Raw genomic sequence first — 21,870 nt, forward strand, 5'->3', positions numbered from 1 at the left:
GGAAGCAAAAGTCTTCTGTGCTCACCTGGTGTGCTCTTCCTCAGAGGCTGCTGAACTAAGCTTTCTTTCTCTACAGTCAGGTTAAGACAGACTGCAATCTGTGGGCTAAGTCCAAGGATGCTTTGACATTCTGCAGTGTCTTCACATACAGTACCTTTGCAGGGAATACTGCCAAAATATAACAGAAGGGCAAGGCAGGACCAACCCCACTCTCCCCTCAAATCCCACATGCTTCTCCATAATGAAACTTGATAGGTTATTATGGGCTAAGAGAAACTCTAGCCCTAGCTCAAGATGACTGATGCAAATAAAAAGCAATTTTAACTCTGGCTGGTGAAGTGTTGGATGGAAAAAATCAGTCTGAACCACCCAGTTATTTACAGCACTGCAGACTTCCTGTTTTGATGCAAGTCAGCAAGATCTTCTGGAAAACCCAGGAACAAAAAGCAGGAGTTAAAGGAGCGTAAGTTAGTTACAGAGAAGCTAATGATCTATCTCTGTTAAGACTTCAGAACAGAGGAAACTGCATCTACGCCTGTCCTTTTCTACCAGTATTTCAAAGACTAATGCACAAGAAAATGAAGGAATAAATTAGTGTACTAGAAAGAAGACCAAACTTCTGGCCATAAGAAAGGAGACTATGCCTTTGCAGCTTCAGATACAAGCCTTCTCCCCTACTTCCCCAGCCCATCTTTCCTCATGTGCCACATCAGCTCATTCTAACTTGGTGCTGCAATGGCTGGTACCAAGAGCCTTCAGGAAGCAGGCGGGCAGAGGCAATTCTGAAGAGTTCAGAGTAGCACATCTTACCCCCTACAGCAGGTGAGCTGCCTGAAAAAGATCACTGGAGACAGTGATAAAAAAAAATAAAAAAAAAAAAAAAGAGTTAAACAAATGAGGACAAGCCATTTAAGATTCTGGAAATCATCTTGTTATCCTAAAAGCTCCAAGAGTACTAAAAGGATTTTAACATGTTGCAAGTTTCAGGCTCCTGGCAATTTACGACTTTGGAAAATCACAGGTGGTAGGGTAAGACAATACTGTGTATTAAAACCAGCTACATAAGAAGGGGAGGGGGAACCCCCACAACTCTTCCATGTCATAAATTGGGAAAGAGGGAAGAAATGATAATACAAGGCCCAGCCTACAGTCCTCTGTTCCAAAGGGACTTGTTCTACTGACCCAGCTGGGCTCTGGTTCATGGCATTTGCACTCTGAATGTCATGGATTCACTCCATAGCAGTTAAGTACAAAACCATCCCCAGAACATTCCCAGTATGTACCCTGTGTTTTGTACAGCTATAGCAAACGGCCTCCCAGCAAGTTTTGCTGGTAGAAGGGTGGGGTTAGCCAGCCACACAGCACCTACATTAGAGATTTCTGCCAGCCAGCAGCTGGCCCACAGATCTCTCAAAGATGAACATATCCCATGCGTCACAAGCCTGCACACAGCCAGCAATCCCAAATTACTTTTTAAAGTTGTAATTGATAAAGCCACAAGGAAAGACCTTTGCAAACCAGTGACAGAGGCACCCTTCTAGCCCTCAGAGCCAGTCACAGTGTACTGAAGAGCAATGTGCCTCAAGGACTGCTTTCAACATACCAGCAACATGGCGCTCTGCTCCCCTATAAACAACTCTACAGCAGAGGATAGTGCTGCACACATCTTTCCCAAGCCCCTGGAACAACTACTGAAAAAGATCATTCAAACAAAAGCACAAAACTTCACAGAGCTGAGAAGACACAAGCAGCAGGCAGCCAGCCTGCTTTCCAGCAGCTGCTCCCGAATCCAGTGGATCCATCCAGGATCCCTCACACATCCTGCGCAGAACAGGGACCAAGCCAGCACCACGCACTTCAGCCTTACTGTTTAACACACCAGGATGTTCACTCTGACAATTCAAAAGCAAGTTTCCAGGAGTAACCACAGAGGACTTCTGTCACTAGATGGATGGACGATTTATATTCCTGTGATAGACATACCCTGCAAAAAGTCTTATGATAACCAAGGTACAGCTATAGATCAATTTGTCTGACACACAAAATGCTCTGCATAGCTGGTAATACACCTTGAAGAAATACATTTTCAAGACAGTTGGGTGCATGCTAGCAAGCAGGTTGCTGAGCCAGTGTTTGTTTCACTCCTTTCCACAAGCTGTTCTCACAAAGTACTGATTAGGACAGGTGGCTGTTTGGCTGCTAAATCCAGGAGCAGCTCTTCTAGCTACTTTGACCGCTTACCCTCTTCTCAGCTCACCTGTGTACTCATGTCATAACACACATCCAACTACAGCAAGGCCTACTTGGTCATAGCCTTGGACCAGCTTCTGCTTGTTTATGCCGTGATAGCAACTCTACATGGTAAAGCAGGTCACCAGGAAGCCTTGAACCCTGGGGGGGGGGGCCTCCTTAAATTATGCCTCCACATGAGAGCTAACAGGAGCCTATTCCCCTCAGGGGAATAAGGCTCTGCTGTGAGCAAGCCTAGGAAGTTAATTTCACCATCCAATAGACCTTGGTTTTCACAGACCACAGCAGACACATTTAGGACCTGCTTTTAATCTCTCCCTTCCAAGAGGCAACTGAACCCGAGTTCTGTTAAGGCTTCCAAACAACTGGCACTCTCATGTTATACAGACACCTTGCACAAACCTGAGCTCTACTACCAATGACTTCTGATGGATGTGGCAGGCACTCAGCACCCTCTGGCCGTCTTGTACGTGGCTGAGTGACAAATCCTGTTGCATCTCCACAGACCAGCTGTCCCCTCATCGCTTAGTTGTCATTTAATAAAGATTTGGAATTTATTTCCTGTTTTACACCATCATGGAGAAAATTAGCTTAGCTCAGAGGCATGAGACAACGGTGTGACTGATGCAGAGGGTGTTTATTTAGGCAGGCGGCTAGAGAGGTGTCCAGGAGAACTGAACATGTTTCTATTAGCATCACTTGGCACTCAATTCCCCAGCTTTTGCAGTAGATGAGGCCTTCAGTGTGGGAAATTTGGGGTTTCAGGCACTTGCTTGAATCCAGCATGACAGAACACACTGCCTTACGTTTCCCTACCTTCTTTGATATCCTGTATTCCCCTCCCAGATTTTCAAGGGACAGGCCTCTCAGAAACCCACTGGTGCAATAGTCACCAAAAAAACCCATGGAACAGAAACTGCCAAGAAACATCCTCCAAAGAGAGGAAGAAGGTTTCTCCTGAGCCAGTGAAATCCCCTCGCTGGAGGGCTGTGGCTGTTCCACCTTGCCAGCCTTCACATGCAGAGCTGAAACAGGGCGTCCTTGTTCAAACACAGGGACAATGCTAGAGCAGTCAGAGCAGAGGACTCCCCAACTGCAGTGGTCCCTGATGAGTTTTTCTTGCACAAGCAAGAGAGGCAACAGCATGAACTAGAAGTTAGGATAACCTGGAGCAATATACCTTTACATGAGCAGCTCTGGGAAACCTTCCAGTCTCTCATCACTCCATTATAGGCAGAGGGAAGGAACTTTGACACACATCAACACTGCTCAAAAGGCACAGCACAGGTCTGGCACAACAGGGTCTAGCCCAAACACACTTTTATTTGCTGTATTTCTCTTCTTTCCAAGCAGCCTGAAAGGGAAACATATAAATTTAGCTTCTGCCTTCCCTGCTAGAGACATCTCTCCCTCCCCCCACAGTGCGCAAATGCAGACTCCTCCCTGAGATGGCCAGGCAAGCCGAGCACTGGCTGCACCTGCTTTACTTTGCAGTACAGCTAGAGCAAGCACACTGTCTCCATGAGGAATTCACAGTGGAATAGTTAATGCACCTTAGTTACCCTGCAGCCAGAAACACTTTTGACTTCTGGAAGACAGATTACAAAGGAGAATTTCTTCCTGCTTTACCTTTAGAGTCTGCTGTGGTCAGATCAGACTTCAGGTGCATCAATTCTGCTAATAAGACAAGACCACAGACACCAATACCTCCTTTCCCCATCTTGTCACCAAATCAGACAGGGGGGATTCCAGCCTTGCCTTGTAAAGCACTAGCTCTGCTCAGGCTGCAGGTTTCTGCTTTACTGGCTCTAGGTATACACATGCTTGTCCACTCCACTTTCATTCCCATACTGAACAACACAGGCAGCTTTAACAAAGCAGAGAAAGCTAAAAGGTTCAGCTTTCTGTCCAAGGTCACGCTGGAAGTCAAGCAATGAGTTTCCTATGGTGAAACACCTGTCACAGTCTGTGCCAAGTGGAAATAATTCTCGCATGTCAAGATTTTAGGTGACTTTGCTTAATGAAACCAGGCTCTTTTTAGAGTCTTCTCTCCATCACCACCTCTCACCTTCAGATGTCAGTATTCTTTGCTGCAGGGCAAAGTAACCTAAACCATGCCCTGCATGTTTCCCCATTTGAAAAAAATCAACTGGAGGATGCTTTTTCTGAGCAAGGTTTTAAGCCACTGGGGCAAAAAGGGGAGGAAGGGGAAGAAATCTCACCACATTATCTGCATACTCTAAGCTGGCTCACCTCTCAACTGGTTTCTCATTCAATTCAAGCCTCCACTGTGCAAAGAGAGGGGGCTACAGAGATAATAAGAAACACAAGAACTGAAGGCTTAGCTGTGGAGAGCACATATGCAGAACAGAAGTGCCAATTACTCATCTAAGTACCTGGCTTAACAGTGCATTGAAAGTTCTGCCCTGAACAGGAACAGCAGCTACTGTCCCTGTGGCACGCAAATGTCCCAAGCTCCTCTATGTGGAGACAAGTACAAGAGCCATGAATGCTGCAGGCGACTGCATTCATCTGCCCCAGTCCCCACACAAGCTTGTACTTTTACAGTCCACATACCTGAAAGAGAGGAACTAGTTATTTTTCTTTCCTTGCCACTGCCCAACTTCTTTTGTTACTACCTATCTAAACCCTGGGAGGAACCTATCAGCCAGGTTCACAAGCCATCTCCAGCAGTCTGATATGTCCCAGAGAGCCCTTCAGTCCCAGCATCCTACATGCTCCTTCCCCCATCACTGCCAATTAGTCAGACCTCTACACAGAAGGGCCATTTTTGGTGTGCTGACAGCTTCCCCCATCCAATTCATTCCAGGGTCTGTCCACGATCATTACTTCATTCCCTCACTCCCTTCACTACAGCTCTACCTGTGTTGGGCCACAACCAAAGACTATTTATTTATGGCTATCTGGAGGCAGTATTCCCACTACCCCCCAATGTTAGCCCACACTCCTACTCCGCTCAATCCAGTTGCATGGAGATAGCTCACTACAATGCAAGTTAAATAGCCACTTAAACAGCAGCTTTGACAAGATGATCTTTGTTACCCTACAGTTCTGTAACATACACATCTGTGAAACAGCTGGGTCTAACAGTACTGTGTGTGATCCAAGCATGACGTGGATCTCACGCCTGTAGCACCAGCACTAAGCATCTGCTCTTACTGAACATGGTCCTGGGCAAGCCTGACCGAATTCACACCAAAGGAACTACCTAGACCTGAGTGAGGCAAGGCCTGTCCCAACCTCAGAGAGGTCTAGGAATGCAGGTAGCAACAACATTTTCACCACTGAGAGAGATACAGTGCTTTGTGCAACTCAGCAATGAAACAAGGAACCTGGAGAGAATGGAGGTTAGAGGTAGAAAGAGAAAGCCTTAGGGGCCTCTTAGCCCAAACAAATATTTAGCAAAGAACTTGTATGGAGTAAAACACAGATATAGAGGAACAAGACCTGTACTGTAAAACTCAAGCCTTGAAAGAAGTAACAGGACCTGAGAAGATCAACCCTGAGGTGAATTCAGATTCTGGGCCACGCAAAGCACGTGTCTCGCAGCTTTACTCAGCTAAATGTTGTGCCAAGAGCCAGCCTGCACGGTGACTTACTGTGTTTGGCTCTTCCTGCATCTGGCTCAGGCACACTCCCCAGAGCCAGCAGTTCACTTGGCTTGCTCACACTTCCAGCAGCCTGCTACAGTCCAGCACGAGGTAATTACACACGAGGTCCCCGTGCCCCGATGGCAGCACACAGGGATGCTGCCTGGCTTCAAAGGACAGACAGAATAACCTACAGGAGAGCAAAACACACTAACAGGACAGCTGGAATGCTCACTCACAATCACTCTCTCACACCTTTACTGCAGGTTATGGCAAGCAAGTCATTAGCTCCATGGTGACCAAGCTTCACCAAGCCCAGCACAGCAGGGCCAAGTAAACAGTATGCTGTGGGGACACCACACTCCATTGAGGGTCACAGGAAATCACAAGTGACAGAGCAGAAACAGCAGGTGCCAAACATAGTGAAAGCAAGTTGTGCAAGCGCTCACTTTCTAAGCAGACTGCTTTTGGGTCAGGAAGAACTAAAGTCAGAGCAAAGAAGAGTTTCAGCAGAATGGTCTGAGAAACTGCAGGGCTGGCAGAGGCCACGTGAGCAGAGGAAGTCACAGCTCCCCTTCCCTGGGAAGAGAGAAATCAAGGGTGGGCCTGCTCTGGCTCTCACATTGCCAGACAAGCTGCGTATTTGCCTGGGTTGCCAGAGCAGTATCCAGCCATGTATACAAGGTCCTAACACAGACAAGAACAGCTGCTGTAGCTCAGCTCAATGTGGATGTATCAGGTCTTCAGATCCAACAGCCTTTGGCTAGTAAGATACTGTCATGAATGTAGCTTCCCTTCCACCATCCCTCCTCCAGCCTTGTCATCTTCTGGTCTCAGGAATTCAAGACCATATTCTCCAAAGTATAGGAAGGCTGGACTTGCATTCACCTGAACTGACAATTACACATTTAACCAATCAAAAAACAGAAAGAATAGCCAAACGCCTTTAGAAGACAACACTAATAGCATGAGAGTTTTGGCTTTCAGCAGTTTATTTTTGGGAGATATTTTGGGGGGTTTTGGTGTGGGTTTTTTTTTTTTTAATTAAGATTTTTCCTGCTGCCACTTCTCAGCCCTTCTTGGTTGATTCTTTTCCTACCACACCACCCTCCAATATACTTAGCTTCCAGCTCCACTGACCTCAAGTTCTTCTCTCATTATTCTTGCATCTTCACTGATTTCTTGTCTCCTTACAGTTGCTGTCCAAGACTACAGAGTCTTGCCAAAATGCAGAAGATAAAATACATTCTTGTTGTCAAGTCGGCTTGTCCTTTTAACATATGGCACACAGCGTTTTGTTTCATCTTAAACTCAAAGCAACACAGTTTAGCAGCCAGCTCTCATTACAGAAGTTGAAATTTTAGGCTCATTAAAAAAATAGTGTATTTAAAATTCTATATAGATTTAAGAACACTGAAAGCTACTTAAAAATTTTTAAAAAGAAATCAAAGGCAACAGAAAGATGAGTTTCATACAGCCTGGAAGCAATTCTGCCATTTGTTTTAAGCTTTCTAGTAACATAACATGGCCTTTGAATTAACATTTCATTTCAAACCACTTTAAAAATATATGATTCCTCTGCGATTGTTCTGCTCTCATGGACAGTTTTGTTGAAAAACACGAAGTCTGGATACATACATTCCCTAGTTAGTACTCACTGATTCCCTAAAACAAAGGCAAAAAACCCAAGGGCATCAAAAGATGTTTCTAATTACTTTTACAGTATTGATGAGAAGCAGTTACTTATTCCCTGCTGCATAATCCCCATGTGCCAGGTACCGTACAATTCACCAGGACATTCTCTTCCAAACCTGCTTAAGACAAGCCTTTGTATTGTGACCATGCTCTCTACCAAACCTATACAACAGTTTTTAACCTAACAGGGAGAAAATGCCACATAATAGAATACTTCTGTCAAAATTCATTACAGCCATCGTTCCTAAAACTTCCAGGTACTTTCTGAAAAGATCACCCCTTCTCCATTTCCATCCAATGCATAGGGACTGATGAGATACACCTCTGATAAGGAAGCTTCACAGGTAAGCCTTACCTAGGTCTTTGCTGTAACTTCACTTAGAAGATAATTTTAGTTAGAATTATTACACCCAGATAGATATGGAAAGATGGATTTCTTTTGAAGGCAGTATCCCATATCAAATCCATTTCCACCTAGAGAACAGCTACTTAGAACATTTTGTTCAAACTGAAAAATTTCCAGCCCTTTGATTACAAAGGCAACCTGCCAAGTGAGAGTATAAAATTAGCACATTAGTGCAGTAGTGTCTTCCTTAGTCTGAAGACAGCTTCAGTACCTCAATTGCATGCCATAGTTTCAGGGGGGTTAAACAGAGCTAAGACTAGCCAGATTCATTCTTTCCTACTTCACAGGATCAGAATCACTTGAACAGCAGTGAAATTACACCTACCAGTGAAAGAGCAAGAACCAAGTAGCACTAAGAGTGCAAAGGCAACCCTAGCACACAAGGAGAACCCCTCAGCATCAGCCAACAAACAGCACAGTAAGTGAACAGGACCCAACCATTTTATCCCTCCCTGCTGCAGGGTGTACTGCAGCACAGGTGTTTCCCACTGTGGCTCACAAGCGCCAAGTCAGTTTTTCAAATCCTGCTTATAACTGCTGCTCACTTCAGAGGTGTAAGTTATTTTTAAAAAGCATCCTCAAAAAAAGGTTAAATACAACCCTTTTCCTTTCATTCTCGTGTTTGATAAACATTTCAGTAGGCATCTATCCAACTTAAGCAAGCTCTGGGTGTGCACCTGCTCCAAGCTTTGTCCTAGCTCTGGCAGCATGAATTAAATCCGCTGTCTTTATTTATACAGGCACTATACAGTCATCAGAAAGGTTTCTCCTACCCATCTCTGAAACAGAGACCCCATCACATCTCTTCCCAGCCCCTCCGCTGGCAGACACCAAAATCACTTTGCCAGCAAAGCTACTGCAGTCAGTACAGTCTGAGCTGTTAGTTACTCCTGAGCTGAAACAAAAGGACACACTGCTGCTCCGGACACACTGCTCTGGGCAAGTGATAACCAGACAGGGCAGCATTCCACTGAACTGAGCTGGAGACAGTTAATTTCAAAAGGAGACCAGCATCTGCTCCCAGAGCCTCTCTGTAAGGGCTCAGGTAAGAGGACATGAAACAGTTCCTTTCCCAGTAAGTTTCAGAGCAATAAGGACTGCTTCCAAGCCTAATTCCCCTGACATCTAATTTATTTATTTTTATGACCTCAAAAATATTCTTATTAGAGGTTTAAGAAGTTCTGCCTTTATTCACCTCCCATCTTCCAAAATACCTTCAGCAAGATGGGTATTATAATAAAGGACATCAATTTGCCTAATATAACTACTTGCACACATGCTTTAGACAGCTTAAAGATTTACAGAGGTCCTCTCAAGACACATCCATCCTCTCAAACCAGTAGAAGCCAGTCCTTGTACTGTTAGGCAAAGTGAGTGTTGCCTACCTCTGCTCTGGGCCAGCACATGGATGTGTTCCTCAGTCACTAGCTGCACCACAGCAAACTGCAACACCTCTCATCTCCAACCACCTTTGCTTCTGCTCCAGCAGAAGTAGTCATTTTTCACACAAACCCACAAATATATGCCTAGATACCCTTGCCAATTTTCAGACTGTTGGCAGGATGGCTGGATTTGTGCCTGCCCTGTTCGCACCACAAGGACAGCATCTGACCTGCACATGAAGGAGAACTTGAGGTTTCACCTGACGTTCCCCAAGGAAAAAAAAAACCCAAACACCCACAAACTGATCCTGTGCACTCACACTCCCAATGAAATATGAGGAGGAGACCACCTTACGAACCAAACAGGACTGAAAACCCACCCAAAATATACAAGGAGCTACAGCACAATACAGCAGTTTCCCAGAGAGCAGACCTGCTTCTCAGAGCCAGTACGCACAGGAGGAAGCAATTTGCCAAGCAACTCAGATCTTGGGCTGAAAGCCAGAGGACAGCTCTGAAAAAAATCTTCCCTCTGCCACCACATTCCCACCAGCAAGCCTCTCCCCAAAGTTATTCAATACTTGTAAAAAACCTAAGAGAAGAGAGGCGATGAGAACTTCAGATGAGATCCAGCTGTACTGTCCCAGCTCCCCTCAGCACCAGTGCACCCAACCATGAGGCTGAATGAGTCTGCAGCAAAAAGAAGAGGAAAAGCTCTTCAGAGCACTTGCCTGTCTGTCCCCACTGCATCACAACTCACTGCTTGCAGATTTGAGTCAGCCAGCAACCCCAAGGTTTTATTTATTCACAGAATAGGAAAGGTGATCTCCCCTCCCTCTTCTCCAAACTCACTGGATAGACTTAGAGCAACTCAGCCCCAGCACCCAGCAGGCAGGGGCCAGCTGGAGGCTCCAGCCAAGCCCTCAGACCGTCCCCAGAGCAGCCCTACCTGCAGGAGAGATCAGCTTTCTCACCTTTCTAACACACCTGCTTGCTCACAGCAGCAGCAGTTCAGAAGTGTGACACTACTGGACAGAGACACAGATGCTCTACTAGGCAAAGCACAGCAAAAGAGAGGTCTGAGCACAGAAACACAAGCAGGGCTGGGTAGATAGGATCTAGGAGCAGTACACAGATTATAATGAAAAGGGCAGAACCACAAATGGCAACTTAGGAAATGAGAAAAAGGGCTGAGGCATACTGAAGGAAAGCAATCTTTAAAGAGTTGGCTACAAAAAACATTTGGGCAAACCAAGCAAGCAGTTTTTCTCCCCCCCAGAAACACCTCTTTCTAGAAGGACAAGCAAGGACAAGTGCAGTTTGTTAGGATGGTGAGAGGGGAAAGGGACAGCAATGAGCCACGGTGCAAAGGAAAAACAACTTCAAAGCAGTTGTTGTGGGAGGTTAAGTTAGGCAAGAGTGTACTTTGCTAAGAAAGAAAAAGAGCAGGTGGTAATTGGGAGCATCTCTATAAATGGCCTTATTCCAACAGGAATGACAGTTACTGCACAGAAAATGCTTATAAAATAAAAAAGATCCATTTACACCAGTGGCCAGAGCATAACCGATTACCACTGTGATACAGGAAGCCAACAGCTGCAGAGACAAAGGCATGCTGGAGCTCAGCCCTCAAGCAGCACACGGGGCCCATCACTCCCTTAAAGTTTGGGTCCACAGCTCCTTTCAGGCCCCTGTGATTTGCCATATGTCTTTTGTTGAGCATCAACAACAAAAAAATAACATGAGGGAACTGGTTGCCCTTATTTCTTGAACAAGAAGTGCCAAAACACAAACATGGGACACAGCAACTTATCAACAAGAGATTCCCCAAAAGGCCCAAGCCAGTTCATCCAGCACAGACCAGCATCTACACCAACAGCGTGCAGAAGCAGCTTCAGTTCTGAAGGTGTTTACCTTGCCTTAGGCTTAATTTTAAGTTTTTACAGCCAGAGTTTAGAAGTGATCTTGCGTTATTTTAAGCCCATGACCTTTGTTTAGAGTGTGTGTGTCACTTTTAGCAGTATCTAATTTTAATGCAGGCTACAACTTTTAGACTGTATGAGCAGTGCACAATTCTGCACTGGGTGGCACATCGCTTTACCTCGCAGCACTCTGTTTTTAAGAAAAGGTTGTGTCAAAACCTACCTGCCAGAACTCCCAATCGCCCAGCCACCACATACTCTTTATTCAGATGTAGCTGAGGGGTTTCCCCAAGGTTGACTGGTGTCTGGGGACCCTCTAGGGGATGGTTTCACACTGTCAGCCTAAAGACCCAGAATTTGGGGCAAGCTGAGTTGTCTTCCCCCCATGGAAGAGGTAGAGTATGAGAACAGGGGGGTGACGGGGTGTGTTGTTAAGACTACTTAATCCACACATTGAGCTGGGTCTGCCTAGCAACAAGTTGGAGTTTTAAACTTGTATCATCCTACTTGTGTTCCCATGGCTACTGTCATGAACAGCATGGTGGCAGCTGCACAGATCAGCACAAGGGTCCCAGGAGGGACATCTTTAAGATTCCCAGACAGAAAACAATACCAAGAAAGTACGAGCACTACACCTGGTATGCATGCCTGCCTTTACAGCCCTTCACCCCCCAAAAGCACGCAGAGCGTCCCCCCACTCAGGATGGGGAGATGTCAGCCAGGGAACAGACACACACACACTATAATCTATAGATCATTTACATTGTTTAGCTCCAAAAAAGACCTTGGGTTACAGATGTGGCACTTTCAGCTTTTAGCACAGCTGTCAGCAGCCTAAAGGCAGAACTATACACAGCTTCAGCCAACAGAGCCGGCTATGTGGGGCAGCTTGCTCTCAACACAGGGTGGGGAGGAGCTGAAAAACACCCCCCCCCCATCCCCATTCACACGAGGCTGACACTCAAACCCATGGTACTGATGAGAACAGAGGGATGAATTAGACCTCCAAACAAGGTGGGAGGTCAGAAGGATAAAAAAAAACCCTACATTTCATTGTCATCCACAAGTAAATAGTTATTTCAAAAGTAACATCATTACATAAACCACTTTTCCAGTCCTGTCCCTTCAGTTCAAGAGGAGAAGCTTTTTCCTAATCCACAGGAGTTTTTCTTAGCCTTTATCCACCCCAGGTCCCCCCATGGAATGAGAATATCTGTGCCCTCTCCAGGGACCAGTTAAGAGGGGAGGGCAGGCATCATGCCCCCGGGTGCAAGCCTAGTTTATACATATTCCTTGGGGATTTCTGGACCCAGAAGCCACAACTATGATCATACATTTGTTACACTGTGCTTTCATGCTACAGTTACAAAGTCTAGAAGGACATAATTTCAAGGTCACATACACTAATAATTATTTTTAACACCCAGCTTCCAAATCGAAGTCTCTGTATGAGCTAAACCCCAACCTGATAAGACATCTAGGCACCCAAAATTACATGCACACGCTATCATGACAGGTTATCACAGACAGCAGATAGACAACCACGTGGTTAAACTCCTCTAATTAGACAAACTACTCTACAGCACCAAGCCGTTGGCTCTCAGATTATTATTTGTGAAATCCACCCAGGTGTACAGCACAGAGATAAGGGAGATGGCAAGGAAGATGAAATAACTTCATGGTCACAAGTTCACCACCTTATCCTGCCCCTAATGGGGCAGGGTAGTATTTTTTGAGAGCTATAACCTCATTATACACATAATACACACGAGACCCTGATGATGTCCCTTAGAGGTCTGTGCACAATAGGACAGGGCTGAAGGGGGAAACAGAGACTAGAATTTCCTCCCGAGAGAGGGGATTTTTGCAATTTTATCACACTGCTGCAGCCTCCTCCCCCCAGAGAGGCAACATTTACCAATACTTCCTTTATGAAGTTCAAAGAGCAAGCTGCTGCATACAGAGCTAAATTTTTAAAGATACTCGGAAAGGCAGGTTAAACTGACTTGTTTAGTCTCAAAACCTTACATGAGAAGTGAAGCAAATTTATTGAGTTTGACCTAAAATACTTAAGAGGCAGTCACATCACAATCTGGTGCATTTCAACACAGAGAGAAGGGCACAGAAGCAGCCCAATTCTAGAAAATGCTGGAGAAACTTTCACTGCCTTCACTAAGGCTGAGCACATCCTCTTGCACTTTCGAAAAGTACAAAGAAGTCAAAACTTTCATATGGAACCATAAATGAAAAGCTTGTAAAGTGTCAAGAAAGAAACACCTACTCTAACATTCCTTACAAAAGCATTAAGTTTACAAATCAACTTTGTATTTTCAAAACCTTAATTTCAAACTGCCAAGTTTAAACACTTAAGAACACGGGATTGCTCATCTCCTTACACCATCAAGTCAAAGCCTCAAAAGACAAGGTCACCCACTGCAGAAAGATGTACATAGATCCTAGGAAAGGTCAACACTCTAGTATTACCCCTAAGTTTTCGTTTTGATTTGGTCTCTAGACCAAATCAGCCACTAGTCACCATGGCTCAAGGTTACCTTGCACTTGGAATGGGTAAGGCAAGCCCTGGCCACAACCAGAAACTGTTGTATTTGAGGGAAGCGGAGACTAGCACTAACCACAATTTCTGGTGAGATGGTTACTGCAGATTTACCTGCCTGCCACATAAAAAACTGTACAGCAAAATTCCAACACAGTTAAAAAAATACATACCTATGTCCAACAAAGCACTGTCACTTACACTACTCTGAAGTTATGTGACAGGACTAGAGCCCACTATAAGCCGCATTATACAGTGCACCTTGATCAGAGGCAAAGATTTCCGAGCTAATTATAATGACTAATCACAGGGAGCGTTAAGCCTTCGCTTGGCCAAGTCACAGACCTAACTAGGGCTGAAAACAAGAGTTTTAAGAGCAACTCATTAAGCAGCAGGAACCAGCTATGAAGAACAAAGCATTCACTCTACCTAGTATTAATTCCAGTCCAGCCATTAATATATTTGTCAGTACATGAGACAGCTATTACCTCCACATACAAACACTGAATGTGCCAGGCAGGGAAGGAAGCCACAGGCTTTGGCTGCACCAAGACTTGTTTGTTTACTACAGCATTCGGGTTTCAGAAGAATGTTCTTGGTACTGTTTGACTAACAAGAAACTCCGAAGCCATTCCATGGAATAAGGGGGAATGGGAGCTCTGCTCATCACCAGGAGCCTCTGCACCCCCCCTTCTCAGGACAAGTGAACAAACCAGATGAAAGCTAACTACTGAGCCACACAGGCTTAGAAATGGTCTCCCTGGGGTGAGCAGCCCAGAGGTAAGAAAGGTATGGCACCAAATCAGCAACTGTGCTCCTGCTGAGGTCCCAGAGGTATGGATAATAACATCCCCAACTTGAGCACTACTCTCCTCCTTTTTCTCAGGGGTAGATTTAAAACACAGAGGATTAGTCTCTGTAGTATCAGCATCTGCATGTCAGCTTCATTCTCCTAATATAGGAGTAGTGGAACTGTACCCTCTCCTGCCATGGTGATCCAACAGACTGAGACTCACCCAGGCACCAGCAGAGGTCCCAACACAGTAAGAAGGTGGCAGGAGTCATCTCCCCCTTCCCCAGGGCTGTTGGGAGCCTGTCTGACCTTGAGAACCCCCTTCACTTGTACCTATGGGGTTTAGACAGCCAAAAAAGCAAGCTTTCAGCAACCTCTTTAGGTGGAAAGCCTGTTAAAGAGCTTCTCACCTGCTCTGCAGTACCACATGCACAGAGGGGCTGCCATTTGTGGCAGAAGGAAGGCAAGACAAATACAGCCCGTGAGGGAGTAAGAGGCTGAGCAGACTACAACTAGGGGGAAGAGCTCCTCCCACCAGAAAGTTTAAGAGAAAATTCACAGTACCTAATTTTTCTACCGCCTCATTAAAATACCACACTCTTGTTGGGGACAATGCACATCTCCTCAGACAACAGTGGAAAAACTGAGGCATGCCTGGTTTATCAAGATACTAGGCAGCCTCTGTCAGCCCAAACACACTGTCTCATTAGTACATTATGGTTTGGTATTTCTGATTAGATCAAATACCCTCATAACTCTCCCTTCTTTTTCAGGGAGACTGTTGCACTTAGGGAGTTTCCTGCCTGTTGGCTTTAATGCAAAGTCATTTGAGATGAGATAGCTTTCCAGGATACCAGTATTTCCAGTTTCAAGAGATTGGTTTTGACTTTTCCACTGGCTTAGATGAAGATCCCAAAGCCTCACATGAAGAGCACACTTCCCCCCTCCCACCACCACCCCCCCGCTTTCTGATGAGTCCATTTATCTAAACAGCATTTTCTCCTACAGTCATTGGGTACTCAGACTATTTGCAAACTATCAGGTCTGTTAGGAGCAGAACTATTTGCAAACAAAGAAACATAACAAGCTGGCTGGGAGTTGGCCTTGCCAAGTGCAAATCACAAGGGGACTTTTTAACAACCTCTAGCTGAAGGGTTACAGGCCCTATCATGCAGGCCAACAGGTGCTTCTGCCAAGATCCCCATGAAGAAACTGAAGACACAACCTAATGAAATCTGGCCTTTGCAGCCACCAGAGAAATACAGCTATTCTAGGGGTATCAGCCACCCAGGGGCTGTCCCATTGTAATACTTTCACCTTTGATCCTAAATAGACAGAGGGTGGGGGCATTTTAACAGCCAGAGTTGGATGGATGGACTCACCAGCTTCCTCCCCAAAAGACACAGCCACACCACCACTCCCCTATAAAGCACTCCAGATCAGAGAGGGCAGACTACAGGGTTTTTTCCACCCTTCTCAGACACAACTACACTGCCAGTTTCTGACAATACTGAAAAGGGTTGTTGGTTTCTTTCTTCTTCTCTCTCTGCCCTCCTCCCCTTTTGGTAACACCGAGCACACAGGGCAGAGGTCCACACACCTAACAGCGTGGACCTGAGGAGGAGCTCCTCAAGTAGTGCTCAGCACCTTCCAATAGGCTTTTCTGCACCTAGAGGTGGAAGCACAACAGAGTATTTCCTTCCACCATTTGCACTTTAACTGTTACTGTGCACCAACAACAGATTGGGAAGAGAGCAGCATTGCAAACGAGGGACTTAAATCTCCCAAGCGACACATCACAACTTCAGCTGTCTGCAGCAAGACACTATTAAGTCAAACCAGCTTTTGCTTATCTGTTTCCACTGGAAATAGCCCCAATAAGGTGCTTGCCAGAGACAACCAACACAACTGATTTCCAAAGGTACAAGATGCAGCTTGCACTTTTACTGCCAGCAGAACAAATGAGGGAATCTGAAGCTGCAGTGCTACGAAGAAGAAAGAAAAGCTCATCTGCCTTCAGTGCATGTCAAAGCTCTGGGAGAGACCATTCTCTTCAGGGAGCTCCATAACACCCCTCAGAATTAGGGAAGCTTTGCTCTTCGTTTAAACTCACTGGCTATGTTTAAGTGGTCACTAGTGTTCTCTCCCTCCTATTTTCAGTGTTCCAAAAGCATAAATTGATAAGCAACAAGTGAAATGGTCAAGTAGAGTACCGGTGCTTCCCCATACAAAAGACTTTATTTAGCTTTAGGATAAGCAACATTTCCTTCCAACAAGTTTTTCCATTAACAGGACATGTGGGTTTCATTTGTATGGGTTAAAAGAACCATAATAGTTTTCCCTCTTCAAAACCTTGGATGTCTTAGACCAAGAACTCACAAGAAGTGCTGACCTACCCATACCAGCCTTTGTTTAAGACACAGAATTTTCAGCTGCAAATATTTGACTCTGAACTCTAATAACAGAAGAAATAGAAGCGACCATAGCAATTTTTCACATCACACCCATGAAATCAAGGCCAAATAGTGAAAGACAGACGAAAGTGCAAGTTTTACTGATTGTAGTGAGCTCTGCCATTGAGGCTTTCAGCCCAAAAAGTTTTACCTGTTCTTTCCCTAGTTGAAGAGGCTTATTTAACATGCACATTGCCTCTGTAAAAGCCTTGCCTTTACTGTACAACTATTCTCACACAAATAAGAAGAGGTGTATGTCTTTGAAAGAATGAAACAAGCAGGGTGAACGCAGTGAGAACTTACTTTCCCAAAGTAAGGGGACACTGGGATAGGTGAGAGCAAACACAGCATTAATTTTGGCAAAGTACCTATAGGCTCTGCCAGGACATGGACATGGCCCCACCACGTCCCCCAGCTGTGAGGGAAGACACCTTCTACCCAGGATTCAGACATAAGCAGTTACAAAGAATCACGTCAGGCCCTTCCTTGGCCACTGCCACAAGTAGCATTTTAAAAGCTACACAGATATTTTAATCCAGAATGAGAACTTCCTATTTTCAGGTTCTAAGGTTGAAGCAAAACCGAAGCAGCACAACCCTTAACCATTTTCCTCATACTTGGCTCAAAGCGGGACACAAGCACTCTCTATCCTCCTTCATGACAACCAAAAGGTGCCAAGGTCCCTTCTCTCATTAACCCTGGGCAATCACTTCACTTTGATTTCAGGCCATATCATTTGGTACTTTTTTGCTGGCTATTTAGTTCACAAAACACTGACCAACATCCCACCACTGCCTTGCCCTACCTCTCTTTTCTCCCATAGTCTCACAGGTAAGGAATTCAGAAGAGCTTTCCTCACGTAATGCTCTCTGCTACAGCTGGCATGTGGCTGAGAAGCCAAACAATTAATTGCTTTCTCTACCCCATGCATGGGGACAGAGGAACACCCACTTAAGAACACCGACCATCAGTTACAGACATACCTCAGCCAAACTCAAGGTAAAATTGAGAGTTACATTAAAAAAAATAGTAACAGTGCACACAAGGCCTAGTCTGTGCCAGTCTCCCCTCAGACACAGCGAGAGCGGCCTAAGCCATCCACATTTTACCAGCCTTACTAATCTGAAGGTGGAAGCCCCCACAACTCAACACCAAGCAACCTTCAAGCTTCAGGATCCTTAGGTCAACCAGTCCCTACAATTCCTAGTGAGAAACAGAGGATCTGTGCACTCCAATAACACTATTCCACCCATTTCACTTTGAAACTACCAGTAAGATGGGACAATGGAAGTTTCAGTCTAAAGGTCTTAGTGCAGCATCACAGGCTTGTTTAAGGTTTTCTTTCTTAAACAGGAAAGCAAGAAAGGCACAACAAATAAACATAATGTGGCTATTTAGCTTTCAGGACCCAGAAGAGACCACAAAAATCAGGAAAAACGCTGCACTGCAAAATTATTCCTGTGTAATTCCACAGGCCAGGAAAAGCAAGCCTTCAATGCACAAGGAGACAAAAGTTCACCTAGAACTTGTTAACTAAAAAGTATAATTTTGAGGAGGGGTATATGGGGGGAGAAAAGTTAAGAGAGAGAGCAGTAAAGAGGGATCCAACACCCATTCTGGTCACAAGAAGACTGATCCTTTACTTGGGGTAAATCTACTTGCTATCTTACACTGTGTACTCACACAAAAGTGCCTGCTGATGCTGCGTTTGGGTATATATTACTCAGAAAAAAAAATCTGTTTCGCCACATCACACACTTCCCCTCCCTTCCACTCCACTCAGCACAGAAAGCAGTAACCTTTGCATAGGTCACTGTACATCTATAAGTTAAAACCAGAACAATGCATAGCTGAGCACATAATAGTGAGGAAGGGGCACACAGTATTTTTTCCCCCTCCATCTATTATGTTAGAGAAATGAATTGCACAAAAGAGTGTAATTCACTGGGGTGACCGAAAAGCCCAAGTATTGTTGCGCTACCTGGCTAATAGCCAGTGTGATGCGCGTTGTGTGTTACAGAAACGTTGCGTTTGACCTACAGATTGAAAAACAGTGTCAACTGCTGCCTAACTAACAGCTTCCCCTCCCTCCCCCCCCACTTTTTCTCCTCCTCCTCCTTCCCCCCCTTCCTCCCTTCCCCCTCCTGGTCAACCAAGAAATGGAGTTCCCATGTGCCAAGACCTTGTATCTTATTTTGTCAAGAAAATGAAAGGGGGGGAAATTCTTCGGTAAATAAATGCAAGTAATGTTGAACTTTAAAAAAAATCCTCTCACCCCTCCCCCCCTTCCCCCGACCTTAACAGTTAGGGACAAACATATATATATATATTAAAAAATAAAAAGGCACCCAACATACTCGCATACAGTCCCGGGGACGACCCACGAGAAACCTTTTCCCTGAATCCACACAATAGTAACTCTCAGGATCGTTAGATAAGGAGACACCGTTGCTTTCCACACCATTCTTTTTGTTTTAAGGCAAGAGGTACAGAGAATTCAATTAAGTTTGGGCTGGGCAAAGGGACAACTCCAGACGCTGGGATCTCCAGACAAGAGGAGGGTTCTCGTTAGCCTCAACCTCCACTTACAAAGGAACAATTTAAAAAAAAAAAAAAAAAAATGCTTACATTACAAACTAAGGAGGTCAACAGCCTGTCTTTCTGTACACCGAGATACATCAGTCCTAACGTGCTTCCAGCACCTGCCTTTCAGCACAGCCCCAATTCCTTTGTTTGCTCAAAATTTGCTTCTATACCACTTTAAATTAGCTTACAAAGAACCGCAGCAGAATAGCTGGAATGTGAAACAATTTTTTTTTCTTTTTTTTTTTTTTGGGGGGGGAGGGGGAAGGGAGGAGGAGGCGGCGAGCAGCTTCTCAGGAGAGAAAATTAAAATACAGACCCAAGTCGCTTCTAAATGCCTTCGAAGATATTATATTTACAACTTGATGCCTTCTAGTTCCATCCCTACCACCGAGACCACCGCCAGGCGAGTCCGGGAGGGGATTAAAAAAAAAAAAAAAAGAGAAAAAGAGGGGAAGGAAAAAAAAAAAAGAAAAGAAAAAAAAAAAGAAAGAAAGAAGAAAAAAAAAAAAGCCACCCAACTGCCATCTCCTGCCTCCTCTAGCCCTGCCAGCTTCCCTGTTCCTCCCTGCCTGCAAAGCGCCCTCTGGAAAGCATTGAGACTTCTTTTATCAGCCGTGTGCTGTGCCGGGGGGGTGGGGAAGGGGGAGTTCTTGTTCTGGGTGTTTGGGACTTGAATTAGGGGGAATGGTTTTTGGCCCCCTCGGATGAGCGGAGCCGCCCGGAGGCCCCCCCCGAGGGGCTCTGCTCATCGCGGGGTACGGGGAGGGGGGAGGAAAGGGGGGGGGGAGGTCCAAAGCAATAGATGAGGGAAGGGAGGCGCCCCACTTAATAAATAAAAAAAAGACTTACCGGGGTCGAAATCGGGGACCACCGCCTGGTACTGCGGCCCGACCCTCATACCGCCGCCAGCTGAGGGAGGCAGAGGGAGAAGCGTTACACGCGTGGGCCCGCCCGGCCCCTGCCCCCCCCCCACACCCCCCCATTACCACACATCGCCACCCCCCCACCGCTTCTCACCGTGCTCCTCATCGCTGGAGGACCCCGAGCTCCCCTCCTCCCAGGAGTTGCCGCTGCTGTTGCCGTTGGGGGCTGCGGATAAACTTTTGCTGCCGCCGTTGTTGTTATTATTCGCGCCGGCGGCGTTGTGGTTCCTGCCCCGCCGTTTCCCCGAGACCTCCGGGCCCTTCTCGATCATGGCTGGCATTTAGGGGAGGAAGGGGGGGGGTGGGGGGTGTGGAGAAGGGAAGGTGGGGGGGGGGGATCAGAGTTTAAAAACTGCGAGGGGGGGGCTGGGGGAGGCGCCGAGGGCGGGCAGGAGCCGGGGCGGGCCGGTGCGCGGCGGCGCTGCTACATCCCCCACCACGATCGCCCCGAAGTTTGAGGCTCATCCCAGCCCTGCGCTGGGACTCCGTTCAACCTGCGGTGCTGTCTGCCACCGGCGCCGCCCCCCCTCCGCTCCCGCCCGCTTCTATTGGCTAAACCTACATTTTGGGAGGCCAGCCCGCCTGCCTATTGGGCGGCGTTTCCTGTCCATCGTGGCAGCCCGGCGCTTCCGTTTGCTGAGTTAGGTGGAGGCGTATCGCCGGGCCGTACGTGTGAGGGCTCAGCGATCTCTCCGCCCAGCGATACCTCTCCTCCGAGGGCTGTGCCGGAGTGGAAAGGGGGCAGAGGCGCCTTCGAACGCCCCCGCCGGAGCGGCTCGCCCTGGGCCGACCCGGCCCGGCCCAGCCCGCAAAGGGGGTGGCGGCAAGGTCCGCTGCCCCGCTGTGAACTCAGCGCCGGCAGGAGGGTGGCGAAGAACTACTTTCCCACTCTCCCCACCCCCCCCGCGGCGGAAGGTTACGGCGTGGTTTGAATGGGATTTCATACAAAGCCCCCGGTGCCCGCAGGCTGCTGCTAGGGGTGTTGTTCGGCGCCCGGCCGGTTTCGGGTGTTAATGTGCGGCCCGGTTAGGGTTCCGTGTCCGATCCAGCTGGGGTAGCCCTTGCCCGCCCGCAGAGGTGGCCGCCCCGCGCGGGGTAGAGCCCTCCGAAGGGTCGGGGGACCGAGCCGCCGGGAGTGTCCTGAGGGGGATGGAGATGGGGGGGATGGAGATGGGGGGCGGCCCGGCAGGAAGGGAGCGGTGCTGAGGGGACGGGACAGCGCGGAGGGAGAGGTTCAACCCTCGCCGGGAGCGAAGCCCTGAGGGAATGAGCGCAGCCAGCTGGGAATGAGCGCA

General features: G+C 46.7%; 1 protein-coding gene across 1 annotated transcript in view; it reads right to left on the reverse strand.

Annotated features, from left to right (window-relative positions):
* Positions 1-20,856, reverse strand: part of RCOR1 (REST corepressor 1) — a gene marked incomplete at both ends in the record, with an annotated part of 80,206 nt that extends 59,350 nt beyond the window's left edge. Inside the window, 2 exons of the mRNA XM_084270517.1 lie at positions 20,502-20,561; positions 20,670-20,856. Of these exons, the coding sequence (XP_084126643.1) occupies positions 20,502-20,561; positions 20,670-20,856 (247 nt within the window). The remainder of the gene's footprint in view (positions 1-20,501; positions 20,562-20,669) is intronic.
* Positions 20,857-21,870: the final 1,014 nt, after the last annotated feature.

Source organism: Gallinula chloropus (genome assembly GCF_964237585.1).
Source record: "Gallinula chloropus genome assembly, chromosome: 14".
In the NCBI taxonomy this organism is placed as follows: domain Eukaryota; kingdom Metazoa; phylum Chordata; class Aves; order Gruiformes; family Rallidae; genus Gallinula; species Gallinula chloropus.